Below are 17,680 nucleotides of genomic sequence, written 5' to 3' on the forward strand. Positions count from 1 at the left end.
GCGTAGCTATATTATTATAAGAGATTAGTTATTCTAGGCTTATTATATAATAAATCCTAAAGTAGTTAAGCAGCGTAAATATAACTTCTAAAGGTATTATAGAAAGTATATTATTTCTAGCCCTAATTTTGTTTAGTCTATTAATAGATACTATAAACTTTATCTATATAGTATTAAAATATATACTTATATTAATACCTACTTAAGGTATATTATCTAGATTTATATTAAGATATTAGCTTTAACTACTGTTAGCTATATACACTAGTTCTTCTAGATATTAAAAGAAGTTAAGATCTAGCTATATTTTATATAATTAGATAAAGGAACTAAAATAGTTATACTAGTAGATACTTACTATAACTTCTAAATATTATATAAACTAGACCTTAAGTTCTAGAACTACTATTTATATAGTATAAGTACCTTAAATTAGTATATTAAAGTATAGTAGATATAGCTTTTAAAAGGGCTTCTATTCTATTAGCATATAAGTTCTTAAATTAATAATAAACTATATTATTTAATATACTATAGAATTTCTTTAGATAACTTTAGAAGGAGGAGCTGTTCTTAGTTAACTAGCTTATAGATAGGATTTATTTATATATAATATACCTTCTAATTCTTTAAGAGTAGCTTTATAATTTTATATAACTCTAGAATATATATTTAATTTATAAGTAGAAAAACTGCCTAAACGCTGTTATTAGAAAGCTATTTATACTTTACTACTACTTAGGTAGCTATATATAGAACTAGGGAGTTTCCTTTAATCTTAACTAGCTTTATATAATAAAGGTAGAAGTTAGTAAGTAAGATATTAATACCTTTCTTTCTACAGAGATACTTAACTAGTATAACTAAGTACTTTAGTCTTTTAGGTTTAATAGTAGATCTATAGCAGCTAAACTTTAAGATACTAGTTATATAAGCTCTTATCTTAAAGTTTACCTATAACTATAGAAAAAAGCACAGTTCTACTTCTAGTACTAACTATACCTAATACTATCTCTTCTAGAAGCTCTAGTTAGTGTAAGGAACTAGCAGGTAAGTACTATATATAATAGATTTTAGTTTCTAAACTAATTATATTTTTAGCCTAGCTCTACTACAGTTTAAGCTATAGACTTAGAAACTAATATATAAGAAGATAAAGTACTAGTAGATTCTAAAATAATATAGTTATTATTTACTTATATATAATAACTAATCTGTATATACTACTCTTTTATTTTATATATTACTTTCTACTCTCTTAATATTCTTTCTTTCTACCTTTATCTCTATACTTTAGTTTATATTATATAATATAATAAATATTATATCCTTTTTTAAGTACTACCTTAAGACTAGGTAAGCTTACTCTAAACTTTTTCTAGACTATCTATTCTACTTAAGCTACTATACTAAACTCTAGCTATTAATACCTATATAAAAGGTAAAAAGCAAAGATATTATTATCTTAAATAATAGCTCTAATCTAAAAAGAGTAATCTTTATTCTTATAATAAGAGCTTTAGCTTATATAGTAGCAGAAAGTGCTTACTAGTAGTTAATCTATAAGACTTCTTAGCTTATAAACTAAGGGCCTCTAAGACTACCTCTGCTTCTATAAGCCTACCTTATATAATACTAAGTTATAAATAAAGAAAGTTAGTCTAGGCGTAAGTTTATAGACTTTAAGGTTCTTTATAAGTAATATAATAATTACCTATTATTCTATTCTTATATATAATAGTTAAGATTAATATCTAATTATATAATAGCCTAATTAAAGAGCTAAAGAATCTTATTATAACTATTCTTCTTCTTAAACTTATATAAATTAAACCTAAAAAGATTATACTTATACTACTATATATTACTTCTAATATTAGAAAAGATAGTATTATACTTTTTCTAAAAAGTGTAGAGGATGTTTATATAGTAAAGGAGCTACTAGAAAGTAGCTACTTTAAGAAAAGTAACTAAGGTATTACTCTAATATTCCTAATCTTTAATCTTAAGCTAAAGGAAGATATATTATATATATAGGAACCTACTTTATCTCTTATAAAGCTACCTATTTATTTAAAGAAGCTAGTTAAGAAGAAGATTAAGAAAGAAGATAAAGAGCTACGTCTTTTACCTATTAAGAAGAAGAAAATTAAACAGAAACGTAGTATTAAGAAAGAATATTTATATAAGAGAAAGTATATAATTTCTTAGCTTTTAAATATTTAAGAGTTACTATCTCTTAGAGATACTAATACTAATACATCTACTATTAATATACTATATAGTCTACGTTCTAAAAGGTAGACTTTATAAATAAGAAATATATCTTATTATATAAAGAAGAATCTCTAAAAAATATAAGTAATATATTAATAAAAAAAGAGTTTTAGAGAAAACTATCTATTTATATTTAAAAGAATATATATATTATATTAGATATATAGATATATATATATATAAGAGATAAGTTATTATATAAGCAAAGATATATATATATAGATATATATATATAAGAGATAAGTTATTGTATAAGTAAGAATATATATCTATAAATATATATATATAAGAGATAAGTTGTTATATAAGCAAGAATATATATCTACAAATATATATATATAAGAGATAAGTTATTATATAAGAGAGAATATATATAATATATTAGATATACTTAGATATATAAGTTCTAAAAAAAGTTTTAGATTAGAAAAAAGAATATCTAGATTAAGAAAAGGAATATCTAGATTAAAAAAAAGAATTTAAAGTAAGTAAAAAAAAAGAAAAAAGAAAAATAAAAAAGGTATTTTTCTACCTTTTCTACTAAATTTCTTATTATATAAGCCTTTTCTCTTTTTCTTTCTCTTTTCTCCTACTTTCTTTCCTCTTTACTTAGTATTAACTATTTCTTTATCTTTCTAATCCTTTACTTTAGTAAATGCCCTTCTTTTAATATTAATACTACCTTACTACCTAGGCTAACCTTATTATATAGCAGCGTAGGAGTAATAAGCTTTATAATTTCTCTACTTACAGTTACTATATAATCTACCTTAGAAACCCTAGAGGCTTATATAGTAGGTAAACAGCCTAGGTTTAGTGCCTAAAGAATAAGCTATATAGGCCTATTTTATTAGTTATATAACTATTTTATGTATTATAGGATTCTTATAATACAGTTTATAATACCTCTACTATTAATTAGGATAGTATTAATATAGCTAGGTTTACTACTTTAAACTTAGTATACTTAAATTACTTTAGCCTAGGCTAAGATATCTAGAGCTAGAAGGTTGTACGCTGCTCTCTGTTTAGCCTATAATATATTAGTTTTTCTATTATATAACTAAGAGAGGAAATTACATTATAGCAGTATTACCTAAGAATATTATTAATAATTAATTATAATATAAACTACGTTTATACCTAGCGTTCTTAGTTATCTGCAGCTTATTAAGGCACTAAGTAAAGTTAAAGGTTGCTGCCTACTAAAGTTAAACTTAAGGTGTTTAATACTATTTTTAGAGTAGATTTATTACTAATCTTAATATAGTTCTTTCTAATAATAATTGTACAATAAATTAATTAGCATATATTAATTTTGTTACTACACCTGCTAATAGTCCTCTGTAGACCTGCGTTCCTGCTCTGGACCTTGTGTTGGAAGCATTTATGCAGATGCTTCAACTGTCTGCGGGGCGCCTGACGGGATGGTTGGACGGAACAATTCTCTCGAAGGTCAAATATCAACGACAAAACACACATATGCGATCGTCACATGGCAGTATGCTGTTGAAGGTTAGTCAAGGTCAGGATGCATGCAAGCCTCGAATCTTCAGAAGGAGATATAGTTACTTATGAACCCTACGTTGAATCCTAGACTTTCTCCGCGACAAAGCTAGATTCCAAAATGGCTTCACTTAATGTCACATCCTTCCACCATGACCTGACAAGTGAGAAGGTCGGAGCCCTTCAGACTGAGGAGGTAGTTATCCAGCGACTGACTGATGATGACTTGTTTCGAATGTCCCGGGATGCTATGCCCAGGTTTTGGACCAGGACAGGATGGAGGCTTTGTCTAGGTTACTTGATTCCTGTCGTGTGTGTTTGAGCTCAGGCTAACCTTGCTTCAGTGATGTTTGTGCAAGGCTGTAACCAAGCAGGGTATGGTGTCGACTGGGCGGTCATCGGTACGTGGGTTCTGACAGATGCATCTTCCACAAGATGTGAATGAGAGCAGTGTGCTAACTAGATCAAACTGCTATCAGGAAATATCAACTCGTATAAGTCGTGGCATAACTACTTCGGCTTCGAGACCAGTGGCACTACTTTTGCTCACATTACCGCATTGATGAGAATTGGCACCGTATGCGGAGCCCCATTCCTGGCCTTGAATGATAAAATTGGGCGTCGAGGTGTCATGTTCCTTGGAAATGCTGTAAGTGATCTTTCAAGCTGTCGTGTTCCCTAGAATAGGACCTTTGCTAGCAAAGTCAAATCATGGACTCGTCCACACACGTCCTGCGCTTGGTTCATCTTCAACATGTCATTGCAATTCGCAGATAAAAAGCGAAGACATGGTCCAGTTGCCAAGTATCTGGTCCAGGGTTGTTTGTTGAATAATTGATAGTATCAGCAACTCGCGTACTGATTTTGTCTAGATGGTCATCGTGGCAGCTCTCATGCAAGGCCTTGCTCCCAATGTCTCCTGCTTCATGGCTGGCCGTTTCTTCCTGGGCTTTGGGTCTGCCCTGATGTCGACACCTCAGTACATCGCCGAAGTATCACCCGTCCATCTCCGCGGCCGAATCGTCGGTCTATTTGGAGCTTGCTTCCAAATCGGGAGCGTGGTAATGAATGCTGGCATGATAGGTACTGCAACCATGGCTGAAACGAACAACTGGTCGTGGCGTATCCCACTGCTTCTGCAGTCCTTTTTCCCACTGGTGGTCTGCACGTTGATCTATCTGTGCACGCCCGAATCACCTCGCTATCTGATCATGAAAGGCAAGCGCGACGAGGCAAAAGAGGTCATTGCAAAATACATGACGAACTCAGAGTCCACGTCCGAACCCCTGGTCAATGTGGTTATCGCACAGATAGAAGAATCGCTCGAGACAACTAGGACCGGCTTCAGGCAGTCGTGGAATTTCGCCGTTTTCGTGACTAGTAAGTCAGCTTCTTCAACTACGGTTACGACCTCGGTGTCTAAACCGTAAACTCATCGAATTGGCATCATACGAATGATCGACTAGAAGCACAATAATGCTAACCTTGCCCTAGAAATTGTACGATATCGTCTGATGGTGCTCATCCTTTACTCCATGTTCCAATCTTGGAATGGAGGTGGTATTGTCTGTAAGTGCACAAGCTCAATGGTTCGTGTGTTTTGCAAGAACAACGCTAATGTCTCGAAGCATATTACCTAACACCTGCCCTCGAAACTGTTAGTAGACATCGAGATCCTGCATCAGTCAATAGCTAACATGTCTGAGGTCGGAGTTGTGGCTACAATCCCGCAGTTGGGTATTTCTCTCGGACTGACAGCTACCTACTTCATATTCACCGCGATCGGTGGCTGGTTCATTGACTTGTTCAAGCGTCGAACCCTCATCTTCGCTGGCCTCATCGGCATCATCTGCATGCAGACAGCCGCAACAATCACGTCTTGGCAATACAACCTGAAGCCTTCGACGACGACGAGGTAAAACATGATTTGATCCTATAGCACAGTATTTTCTGACACGGAGATAGTGCACTTACCATCATGTGGATGTTCATGTTCCAGATCATCAGTGCGCTCTTCATTGCCACAATGTAAGCATATTTTCCAAGTGAGACCTTTCCAGGATCAATTGACCCAAATCCTTCCAACTAGGCATAACCTGTATCCGGTCGAGATTTTGTCCCTTCCGCTTCGTGCCAAGGGAATGGGTTTGTACGGTGTGATCCAAGGCGCTGCCGGCGCCATAGAGGCGTATGGCATCTCCATTGGTATTAGCAAGATTGGATACAAGATCTGGGTCGTGTATATCGTGTACAACTGCCTACAGCTGATTGGTAAATGGTCACTCTCTTATACTACGAAAAAAGAAACTAACTTGTCACAGCGGCCTACTTTGTATTCCCAGAAACGAGTAAGTTGACACTCGAAGAGATTGACGCCGTGTTCGAGACGCCAGGTACAAGGCCTGTTCCGATGAGCTTGACTATCCAGAAGGCCAAGGTGGAGAAGATGAAGCTGGAAAGAGAGGCCAGCCACGGCGATGTGCTGGGTAGAAATGATTAGATTGAGATGTTGGCGTAATCGATCCATCGTATTTTAAGAGAGGCGTGCCAAGATCTTGGTTGGTAGGACTTATATCAGACCGTGCATTGGCCGTGGAGACCTTATCTTTATAAGTTAATCACTAAATAACCCGCGAGCAAGACACCCACATGGAATGTAGAGAGCCCTCCGTAAGCAATACGTGGTCGACAGCAACGTTCTCCGCATTGCACTGGATGAACTTGTATTCAAAGCACCGCTACTTGAGATTTCAAGGTGTCGATATTGGATGACTCATACTCACCTCATCTATGACAAAATAATCCTACTTAACATACGTCTGTGGCTGTAGCATGGACGTTAGAAGACCAGGAGAGAAGAGGAGCATCAGCTACACAGATCTTCTTAGCTTTTCATGCTTGTATTCACAGAAGACATGTAGCTTGTAGCCTGCGTCGCATACCTCATAAAAACCTGCTTTCACGAACATCCTCGGGCACTCGGTTGTTGTTCGCCTGACTCGGTCAAAACCATCGATTTCAAAGTGTTTACCAGCTATCCCTCAACCTCCATCTACACAACGTAATTTTCAATCTTTCAGTGATGTTTCTGCTGGCCTGTGCTCGCCTCCTCGGCGAAGTCTGATGGGGCAATCTCGTCCCAGACATACTTTCCGTTCCTGACCTTATTCCTCAAGAGCTCACAGGAGCCCCACCCACTCTTTTGACTGCTTGCGTTGCTAAGCAACCATGTGAAACTACAGTTAGATTGCCATACACTCCCGTTGCTGCTGCAAACACTTCTTGTGGTGTCGATGTTTGACGCTTTCCAATGAGAGGTTGCTCTTTGGATGTGCACGAGTATGGCGTTGCTTGTTTCAACGTTTCCGGAATTCGGCACTTGGCACTTGGCTCGACTTTGATCCAGCGTGACAAGCTTTTGCGTGTGATCAACCTCGACAACGAGTACAACACTCAGGTGAACCCATTCGGCGTATCATTCGGTCCAGGTTTTGGAACTCCATTACTCGCGGGTGAAGGAAGGAGAGATTTTATCAAGTATACTAGATCAGCCGCTTTGAATGGTTTTTGCATGACGCGATCCTAAAATCGAATTAGCATGCATTCCAATCGATGGCTCTGGTCATGATCTCGAAAAGTAAAGGGGGCTGCGTAGACAACCTTGTGCCCATGGCACGATTCTGCCTACAGGGAGAGAATCTCATCCAAATAAATTTGAGAAAGGTCGCACGTACCGCTCCAGCTGCAATTGCAGTGTCAATTTGTTCCTGCCTCACGTTTGCAGTGACAGCAATGACGGGTAATCTCGTAGGTCGTCTTGCACATGGATCTGGCGACTGGTCGACCCAACTCTCACCAGTAGCCTCTTTTTTACGAATCCTGCGCATCGCCTCTAAACCATTCATCACCGGCATTTCAAGATCCATGAGCACAACGTCAAAGGTCTTTTGTTCAAGAACATTCAACGCTTCGAGACCGTGATTCGCCACTTCTACGACACAGCCTGCTCTCTTGAGTTGCTTGCCTAGGACTTGCTGATTGATCAGGTTGTCTTCCACAAGCAGGACTTGCAGTTGATGGGTACCGGAAATGCTCTTGTTGTCGTTCGACATGGTTTCAAGTGACTCAGGTTGCCGTTCCACGCGACGTGTCTTGACGTAAAATCCAAACGTCGATCCTTCGCCGAAGACTGAAGATACGCCAACTTCGCCGCCTTGTTTTTCGGTGAGTTCTTTACTGATAAAAAGACCGAGCCCGCTTCCACCGTACTTAACGTGTGTTCTGACATTTGCCTGCTTGAATCGCTCGAAGATCTGGTGAATCTCATGCTCTTTGAGGCCGATTCCGGAATCCTGAACACTGAATGCAAGATAGACCTGTGGAAGAGTCAGAAAGAAGCCCGGGTCTTATGGCTATGTGTAAGGGCCTTACCTCTTCTCCCGAACCCCACTCTGGATTGCTTGTCACGTCGCCATTCTTCTTACTCTCGTTCGCCCAGAACATGTTCTCGGGAAAAAACGCTCGAGGGTTGGATACACGTGCGCCAAACTTGATCGAGATGAAGGGTTTCTTGGAAGGTTTAACGAATTTGATAGCGTTTGTGAGAAGATTGATGAAGATTTGGGTGACTCGTGATGGATCTAATAGAAGGTAGTCGATGCCTAGTTTTGTCAAAGAGTCATCGGCGTTCACGCTGTAATGAATATGGTTGCTTTTCAATTCTGCTTCGAATATGTCGGCAATGGAGCCAATGAGTTTTGTGGGCTTGACGGCGGATGGTATGATGGACAAGAGCATCGAGTCAAGCTTGCTCAGAGTAAGGACATCGTCGATGATACGCTTTTGGTGGTCGGCGCACTGCATGATGATCCTGGCCGACTGCAAGTTGTCGTCCAGAGCGCCCACAACAGGCTCGGGTATGCGTGAAAGTTGGACACGACACTCTTCGATGGCAGTGACGATACTGTCGGCGCAGTGCACGATAGCGCTGAGCGGATTTCGCATTTCGTGGGACACGACATCGATGAACGCTTCCTGTTGTCGCTTAGCCTCCCTGGCTTCTGCCGCCAATCGAGCCTGGAAAGTCTGAGCCCACTTGAGACGACTGATGTCTGTGGTGCAAGCCATGACGCCTTTCACCTCGAGGGTTGCAGGATCGCGGTAGGGAAAAGCCAAGATCTGGATTTCGGCTGGTGTGGAATCGCCACTGGGCGAGGTGTACAAGCGTTTCAAGCGACACTCGACCGTCTTGGGTTCCACGCCCGCTAGAAGCTCTTCCCAAAGTTTGAGTACGATGTGGCGGTCTTCGTCGAGGTAGGGGTTGAACATGGACATTCGGACTTTGTGTGCTTCTGCCGTGGATCCTGCCAGGGCGTAATAATGGTCGTTTGCCCACAACATGTCACCTTCGAGCGACACATGGCACATTCCGACCGAGGCGTGGTTGATCAGATGGCGCAGCTTGAGATCGCTGAAGGCGAGGTCGGCCTCGAGTTGGTCCTGGCGCTGCTTGGTGTTGTCGGAAACAATTGCAGACGACACGATGCTCGACACCATGCGGTGGACGTCCCGGATGAACTGTTGACAGCCTTCGTCGTACGGGCGATAGGGGTTGGTGCCCAGGACCAGGTAGCCAACCAGTAGCGATCCACTCATGATGGGCAGAATGGCGATCTTGGCCGCGGGCGAGCCCCAGCCCTGCCAATCGACGGCGTCGAAGCGGTCGTCGCAGTCGATGATCAGGGCGGCGTGGCCGGCGCGGCGCATGTCTGGCAGCAGGCCCTCGCGGTTGTCGAGAGAGCATTCTGTGACGATGAGGCGGTGGGCGGCGGGGAGACCGATGTGGCCCTGCAGACGCACCACGTCGTTGCTGATGTGGTACAGCATGGCCAGCGGAATGTCCTTGGGATTGGTGCGCAGCGTGGCCAGGATGTGGGCCGTGACGGCGTGGACGGTCTGGGCGGGCACCGAGGCGAGCGCGTTCAGCATCGAGGTGCGGCGGTCGACCAGCTTCTGGCTCGTCACCTCCGAGGCCGTGTTGTAGAAGCCCTCGGGCCGGTAGACGGGGCCGATGGGCACGACGCTGGCCGAGAAGAAGGTCTCCTCGGGGAAGCCGTTGCGCTCGAGCACCAGACAGGCGCCCGAGAGCACGTCGACGCCGGCGCCCGAGGTGCGCGCCTGCTCAAAGTAGCTGCGCACGTCGAGCTTGGGGTAGCCCTCCTCGAAGGTGGCGCCCATGAGCGCCGGATGCAGGCCGGCGGCCAGCGTCTTGTAGGTTTCGTTGTAGATGGCGATGCGGTCGGGTCCCCTGTGCCCGTGTCAGTGTCAGTGTCAGCCATGTCGCCGTGTCGCCGCCTCGGCCCTGTGCAAGCTGCCCGTCACCCACCACCACATACACGCCGGCCGCGAGTCGGCCAGCACAAAGCCCGTGAAGAGGCGCAGCGTCGGGTTCCATGTCGCCGTCGGCCCCAGCCTGCTGCCCGCCCAGTCGGTCTGGCGGAAGAAGCGGCCGTGCTCCGTCTGCGGCAGCGTGTCCAGCCAGTCGTCGCTGCCCGTGTCGTCGTCGCCGCTGAGCATGGCGGGCGATGTGCTCACGTCCCCACTCTCGCTTGGCGTACTCTCGCTCGACGGCGGCGGCGTGGGCGGCGGTGCCATGTCGACGGCAACAACAACACAACAGACGGCAGTCTTGGGCGTGGGGTGAAGACGTGAAGATGCCGGCACGGCGGCGACACGACCAGCCCGCTAACGCGCCGCTCCATGGCCCGGGGCAGGTGCGGCCGTCGAAGAGGCTTCTCCGTGACCTTGGGCGGTAGCAGGCGGAGGCACGATCCCTGCCGCCATGACGCATCGTGCATCTCCCGAGGCGCTACGTCCTTCTAGATTCGATTCCTACGCGACTCGATGCCCGCTACTGCCCCTGCATCCACCATAGCCTGGCGCCCTCGATCCGAGTGCCCTCGCACGGCGCCTAGACCACGGCTCTACTGCAGTCGCATACTACATCTTCCCACCATCATGCCCACCCCGCGCCTCCCCGTCTTCCCTGCCCCGAACCGCCATTCCCACGAGACATGACCACACTGTCCCGCTCTCAGCTACCCTCCTCGCCAGACACGATCACGTCGTCCTGCGATGCACCGCCGAACCCACGAAGCACCACCGACCCAAAGCTCTGCGACAGTTCGCGCGCCTTGTCCATGGGAATCGCTTCGAGGGAAGGCGCAGACGTCGCTTCCCCAGGCCGCACGACAAGCCCACTAGGGTACAGGTGTTCGAACCGGACGTCCACCCCCCAGTCAAACAGCTCAGACTTGGCTCGGAAAAAGTAGGGCCGTCCGTGTTGCTCCACAAGCTCGTAAACCTCTTTGTCGATCAAGTGTCTCTGCACAGTCCTCCACGTCCCATCCAGCTCAACCACGACCGCCGAATGCCACGGCGTAGCCCCCAAAGCGCCTTTGTCCTGCTGTGGAACCACAGCCATGGACAGCTTATCTTTACCCCCAGAGTCGTGGATCGACAGACGAACATACTGTGTCGGCGAGGCCTCCATGGCAGCAGCGAACGCCTTCCACCGGCTCATCATGTCCTTTGCTGTGTTCGCAATGTTGACTGCCTGCTCTTCTGGGGAGAGTTTCATGTGCTTCTCGTTGAGTGCAAGGTCTTGCGAGAGGAACTCGAGATACTTGGTGTGCGTCATTTGCATGTCTGACGTCGATTTATTGGCCATGTCTGCCTCAAATTGTGAATCCCCGAAACGAGACAACAGTTCCTGCCGGATATTCGATGCTTGTTCCAGGTAGGATTCTCTGGATTGAAAATCGCCAGAGTACTTTAGCAGGTCTCCAACCCGCAGAAAGCTGATGTGATACAAACCGTTGTCCGCGGCAATCTGACGCACCGTCTGGCCGTAGTCCCAGACTGTTTCTTGAGCAACGCCGAGGAGATCTAAGAACATCAGCTGAATGTTGTCAAACTTGTTATCGTGTGATGAATACCGTTATAAACAAGCCCGTCAGACGTAATGTGCATCTCAGAACCATGCTCGTAAATAGCGTCGATCTTCGTGCATAGCCCGTCAAGGTGCTTCAGTGCAAGCTCTTCTCCCAAGTCAGGCAACACGCCTAGCACTTTGTCTTGCGTGTTTGGTGACTTGAAAGGGAAGCCGGGGAGGAGCAGGCGTACAGGTTCCTTACGCTCCACCTGCCCTACTACAATTGGCAGGAAAGTATCGAAACCGTCCCACGACCCTGTCCGTTGGTGGTTGAGCCCATATTGTTCGATAACACGGAGAATCTTCGACGCGGTTACTTTGTGCGCGTTATCTGTTGATTTCAAGTTGGAAGACATGTTGCGTCAACCGCTCACTTCTTTATATTGATGGGAGTGAATAGCTTGAACGATTAAATAGCTGACTTGGTCTTGCGAGAAGCGATAAGAGTGATTAAAGTTGTATGACGAAAGCAACTGGTCGAATTATGGACTTGCTGATTTATATGCTTGTTGATCGTTGCACTTTCAGCTGCGCCGTACAATGTCAGCCTCAGCTCTACCAAGGGCTTCAGCTCGTAACGTAGCTCAGCTGTTGGAGGCCTCATGGTGGACCCCGCATTAGTGTGTCCGCTCCTTAAAAAGAGCAGGTGAGCGGCAGCGTCGACATCTGTGTAATGCAATTCATCATGAAATAAATAATCTGAAAGAATACAGTCCAACCACAAATGCGCGATTAGGCTGGTAAATTTTTTTTTTGAAAATTTCTCATTTCCGATATATCTTTTCATCTACTAGTCCAAGGTAGGCAATTTTTAGGTAATTTTGTAGCCCTAGGCTAGCGCATTCTATCGTGCTGTACTAACTAGGCGCTAGCTGTAACAGGTTAGAAGTTATTTAGCTACCTAAAAGTCTAGGTTAGGTAGGGGTTAGGTTACCTTTTTTGGCTCTTCTATTAGTTATAGCTCCTCTAATACTAACAAAAGATAATATAACCCTAGCCCTGTTTAATAGCCCTAAGTATAGGCTTAAAAATAAACTTAAAACTGCCTAAATTAGACTAGTTTTAGTTAAGTTTTAGGGGGTACCTAGGTAGAATCTTAGACTCTACCTATTTACTAGCGTAACTACTAGCGTAAGGCATTCTAATTAAATAAAATATCTTATTTTTTTTTTTTAATTTTTTTTTTTAGGTTTATAGCGTATTTATACTTATAGTACAGATAGATAGATATAATATAGTAAGAATCTAATATAGTAACTTAGTATAGAAGCTAATACCTAGCCTCTTTTTATAAAGTAAATATTAGTAGGAGTATATAGTAAAGGTAATAAAGAGCTAATTAGCTATTTCTTAATAATTAGCTACTTAATATACTAATATAGATATATATTAGAAGCCTAGGTAGCTATTAATTAAAGTTTAGTTTAGCTTTAGGTTATAAACTATAGTTAGGATAAAAGAACTTTTTAATTAACTAGTAATTCTAAATATATAACTAGGTAATAATTATTTATATAAATAAGCTAGTATATAAATTTCCTTTATTATTTAAGAGTTAAAATTTATATACTTTATTTATTTATCTATTTATTTTATCTTGTTTTTCTTTACTACTAAGATTATACCTAGTTAATAATATAATTCTATTAGTATAGCCTAAGAGTTTTTATACTATATCTTATAGTAAACTAATAATTAAAGAATTAATATAAGTAATTACTAGTACTAGTATAGTACTTTAGATATTTCTAGTAAGATTTCTATAGACCTAGTTAGGTAGTAAAAGAAAATAAAGAGTATTACTTAGTATAATAGTAATACCTTTTACCTAAGAAGTAAAAATATCTTATAGTACTCTAAAGTTAATAAAAGACTTAAAGTATAGCTTTATAAAGTTAAAGTTTAGCTTCTTTTTATATAAGTTTATAAAACTAATTAGGCTTTTTTTAATACCTAGCTTTTTTAACTTAAGAAGCTTACTATTAAGTAGTATTTTAATACTACTTTAACTAAAAATAAAAGCTACTTTAAGTAAGCTTTTATAGATTCTAGGTATACTAGCTAGAAAAAAAAAATTATAGTAGTAATCTAGAAGGTATAATACCTTACTATAGAACTATATAATTAATATAAAATAAGAATTAAGCTTACTAATTTTCAAGTAGTAGTAATAGTAATAGTAATAGTAACTGTAATAGTAATAGTAATAGTAATAGTAATAGAAAGTAGAGGGTTATAACTAGGTTAAACTTTAGAAAAAAAACTAATAAATAATTAAAATACAGATATAAAAATATAATAATAAGATTATATATTAATCTCTATCCTCTAGAGAAAAATATAACTATACCTATTAATACTAAGCTAGAATATATAAGCCCTAAAGTACTTTTATAACTAATATAAGAATAAGCTCTAAATAATCTAACACTATACAGAATTATATAGGTAAAGAGAAAAGAATATTAATATGGATTTTATAATCTTATTTATAGCTTATAGAAGCTTTATATTAAATTAGGTAACTATAAACTTTAAAATACTTTACTATATATTTAAAAGTATTTATATATTCTAAATAATTAGAATACTAGAACTTAAGTTTTAGATACTATTTATAGGTTACTCTCTAGAGTCTATAGTAGTAAATATAAAAGCTATACTAAAACTATCTACTAGTACTATTAGCTAAGAATAACTACTAATATAGCTAACTATACTAAGAACTACCTTCTATATAGGCGTACTAAAAGCTATTATAATAGTAAATACAGCCTACTCTACCTACTTCTAATACTATACTAATACTAGTTAAATATATCTATAGACTATATTACAGTACTACTCTCTTATAAATATAATTAATAAATCTTTACTAATATCCTTTTTATTATAGATAGACTTATAAAGAAAAAGAAGTTTATTTTAATAATAGGCTTTAGAGTTTACTTACTTGTCTAAGTATATAATAAATATATATAGAGGGAAGAAGAGTACCTAGACTAGATAGTTAATAATTAAGGCAGCTAACTTATATTCTATTTCTAGAAAAGACTTTACTAGTACCTAGGTATAAAGCCTAAACTAGGTATAGATTACTACCTAGAAATAGATAGCTAAATAGAAAATATAAATACTAATTTAAAGTAGTACCTATAAGCCTATATTAATTATAAGTAGAATAACTAGGCCTTAATTCTACTAATAGCTAAGTTTAGAGTAAACTTAAGTACTAATACCTTTACTAAAGTATTACTTTTCTATACTACTAAAGGCTATATTTCTTAAGTAAGTATTAAACTACCTACTACTTTATAAACTATAGCTTTAGTACTAGTATACTAGGAACAGCTTAAGGCTAATAAATTTATAGATAGTATAAAGGTACTCTAATAGAAGCTTAAAGAAGCTTTATAGTAGGCTAGTATAAAATAAAAAGAATATACTAATATTAACTAACTCTTATTTCTATAACTTAAAGTTAGTAACTTTATTATACTTAACACTAGAAACTTACGTATTATACGCCTTAGCTAATTTCTTAATTATAAAAATAAGGAACTATTTAAAGTTATTTAAGAAATAGACTATAGTTATACTTACTAGCTATAGCTACTACCTGTAATATTATAGGTATATAATATATTTTATCTATAGCTTCTCTACCTTTATAATAATACTCTAATAACTAGATAAATATAAGATCTTAAATAACTAGTATAGTTTAACTTTAAAGCTAATAATAAGACTAACTATATAGTTAAGAGTATCTAAAACTCCTAAATTTATAAGTGTTTATATAACCTAATAATATACTATAATAGCCTACTATAGTACTATATTTAGTAGTTAGGCTACCTAGAGAAAAAGAATAACCCTTTATAGGAACTATTTATAAACCTTATAGAATTATTAAACCTTATTTATAGGTTTTACTAATATAACCTAAATAAACTACCTATATATAGAAAGTTTAAGTTACTATTAGATAAATAGAATTTAATATTTATATAACTCTATAAGTGCCTTAACTAATCTATACACTAACTATCTTTTAGTAAGTACCTATAATCTACCTTAATACCTAGTTACTAATTAAAAAGGGGCTTTTACTAGAGTTTATACTATACGTATAAAATAATAGAGGCTTTTATAGCTAACTTAATAGAAGCCTAGAATAGTTATATATAATATATAGCGTAATACTATTAAGCCTAAAAGACTTAAGGTTATTTAAGTAGCTATAGACTTAGCTTATAAAGAGTTTAGAGTATATACTAAGCCTTAGGCCTAGCTAGGGCAAAATAAGGAGAATAATACTATTATAATATATTACCTATAAAGTAACCTAATACTTTTAATAAGTAGACTAAATACTTTATAAATACTTTATTAAAAGTAGATAAAAAGTAATTTTATTTTATTTCTACCTAATTATGTACTTTAACGTAAGCCTTTACTAGAAGCCTACTGCCTCTTATACTAGGCTTGCCTTTAATAATACTTAGTACTTATAAATAGAAGGATAGATATATAGTATATAGCCTACTAGAATTATACTTAGGTTATTTAGTTATATAATTTAGAAGGCTGTAATTTACGTATATAACGTTAATAGTATAGACTTAGACTATAATATATAAGTACTAGAGCTACTCCTCTTAAAGATAAAGGTATTAAAATAGATTAAAGCCTAGATATATTATTATAACTAAACTATTACGTAATTTACTTTACTATTATATAACCTTAGCGCTAAGTTAGTAGAAATACTAAATCTATATACTATAGTAGAGTACTTACCTTATATAACATCTTACTTTTTAGAGGAATTAACTCTTAACTTATCTATTTTATATAATACGTATTAGCTTCTTTACACTTAAACCTATATAAAAAAGAAGCTTAGTACTAAACTAGAAAATACCTTTAAGAACTAGTTAACTAACTAGTAAGGGCTAAGCTAGTAATAGCCTTAACTTTTAAAGAGTTTTTAAATAAATATATAAAAGGTTATAAAAACTAGAAACCTTATTATATAGTTATAAGTAGGAGTATAGAAAACTAATTTAACAAATAAGTAATTTTATTATTACAGTTAAACTAGGTAAATAGAATACTACGAATATTTTATTAAACTATAGATAAGTAAGCTATAGTAACTACTTTTATTAATACTTAGTATAAAACTTTATAAAGTATCTTGTTTACCTTTTTTAGATAAAATAATATAGTATATACTATAATTATAGATGGATTTATTATCTCTAAGAGACAGATATTAATAAATAATTATATTAATATCCCTGTATAAAAGTATTTTAAGTATTTATTAGATTTTATTTTAAAGTATTATCTTATTATAAATTTCTATTTTCTATTACTATTACTATTACTGTTATTATTACTACTACCTTTAGCTAAATTCTTACTCTATATTAATTATCTAGTACTATAGTAAGGTATTATACCTTTTAGATTTCTACTATATCTCTCTTTTACTAGGTAGTATACCTAGAATCTATAAAAGCTTACTTAAATTAGCTTTTATTTATAGTAAAAGTAGTATTATTATTACACTTAGTAGTAAGCTTACTAAGCTAGAAAAGCTAAGTAATAAAGAAAGGCTTATTAGTCTAATAAACCTATATAAAAGAATCTAAATTTTTATTTTATAAAGCTATACCTTAAGTCTTTTAATAACTTTAAGGTTCTAGAAGATATATTTATCTTCTAAAAAGAAGATAATATTATTATACTAAGTAATACTTTTTATTTCTTTTTACTACTTAACTAGGTTCTTAAAGATCTTACTAGAGATATCTAGTATATAATAATAGTACTAGTAATTACTAATATTTAGTTTTGTAATTATTAGTTTTATTAAATTATAGCGTAGGCACT

At 37.8% G+C, this 17,680-nt stretch overlaps 3 protein-coding genes across 3 annotated transcripts; 1 reads left to right on the forward strand and 2 right to left on the reverse strand.

Annotated features, from left to right (window-relative positions):
* Positions 1-3,879: 3,879 nt before the first annotated feature.
* On the forward strand, positions 3,880-6,283 carry P153DRAFT_343373 (general substrate transporter; the record flags this gene model as incomplete). Its single annotated transcript, XM_033666003.1, has 10 exons — positions 3,880-4,076; positions 4,128-4,184; positions 4,263-4,432; positions 4,656-5,163; positions 5,278-5,352; positions 5,412-5,440; positions 5,490-5,698; positions 5,749-5,811; positions 5,873-6,054; positions 6,105-6,283. The coding sequence occupies exons 1-10, from the start codon at positions 3,905-3,907 to the stop codon at positions 6,281-6,283; spliced, it is 1,644 nt and encodes a 547-aa protein (XP_033522551.1). The 5' UTR covers positions 3,880-3,904.
* Positions 6,284-7,236: 953 nt separating this feature from the next.
* On the reverse strand, positions 7,237-10,359 carry P153DRAFT_294133 (uncharacterized protein; the record flags this gene model as incomplete). Its single annotated transcript, XM_033663937.1, has 4 exons — positions 7,237-7,365; positions 7,518-8,159; positions 8,215-10,090; positions 10,169-10,359. 4 exons carry the CDS (start codon positions 10,357-10,359, stop codon positions 7,237-7,239), a joined length of 2,838 nt encoding a protein of 945 aa, XP_033522552.1.
* Positions 10,360-10,868: 509 nt separating this feature from the next.
* Positions 10,869-12,270, reverse strand: P153DRAFT_49249 (uncharacterized protein). Its single transcript, XM_033673238.1, has 2 exons — positions 11,781-12,270; positions 10,869-11,730 (listed from the first exon to the last, which is right to left on the reverse strand). The coding sequence occupies exons 1-2, from the start codon at positions 12,130-12,132 to the stop codon at positions 10,877-10,879; spliced, it is 1,206 nt and encodes a 401-aa protein (XP_033522553.1). The 5' UTR covers positions 12,133-12,270; the 3' UTR covers positions 10,869-10,876.
* Between the last annotated feature and the right edge of the window lie 5,410 nt (positions 12,271-17,680).

The sequence above is a fragment of the Dothidotthia symphoricarpi genome, assembly GCF_010015815.1.
Source record: "Dothidotthia symphoricarpi CBS 119687 unplaced genomic scaffold P153scaffold_13, whole genome shotgun sequence".
In the NCBI taxonomy this organism is placed as follows: domain Eukaryota; kingdom Fungi; phylum Ascomycota; class Dothideomycetes; order Pleosporales; family Dothidotthiaceae; genus Dothidotthia; species Dothidotthia symphoricarpi.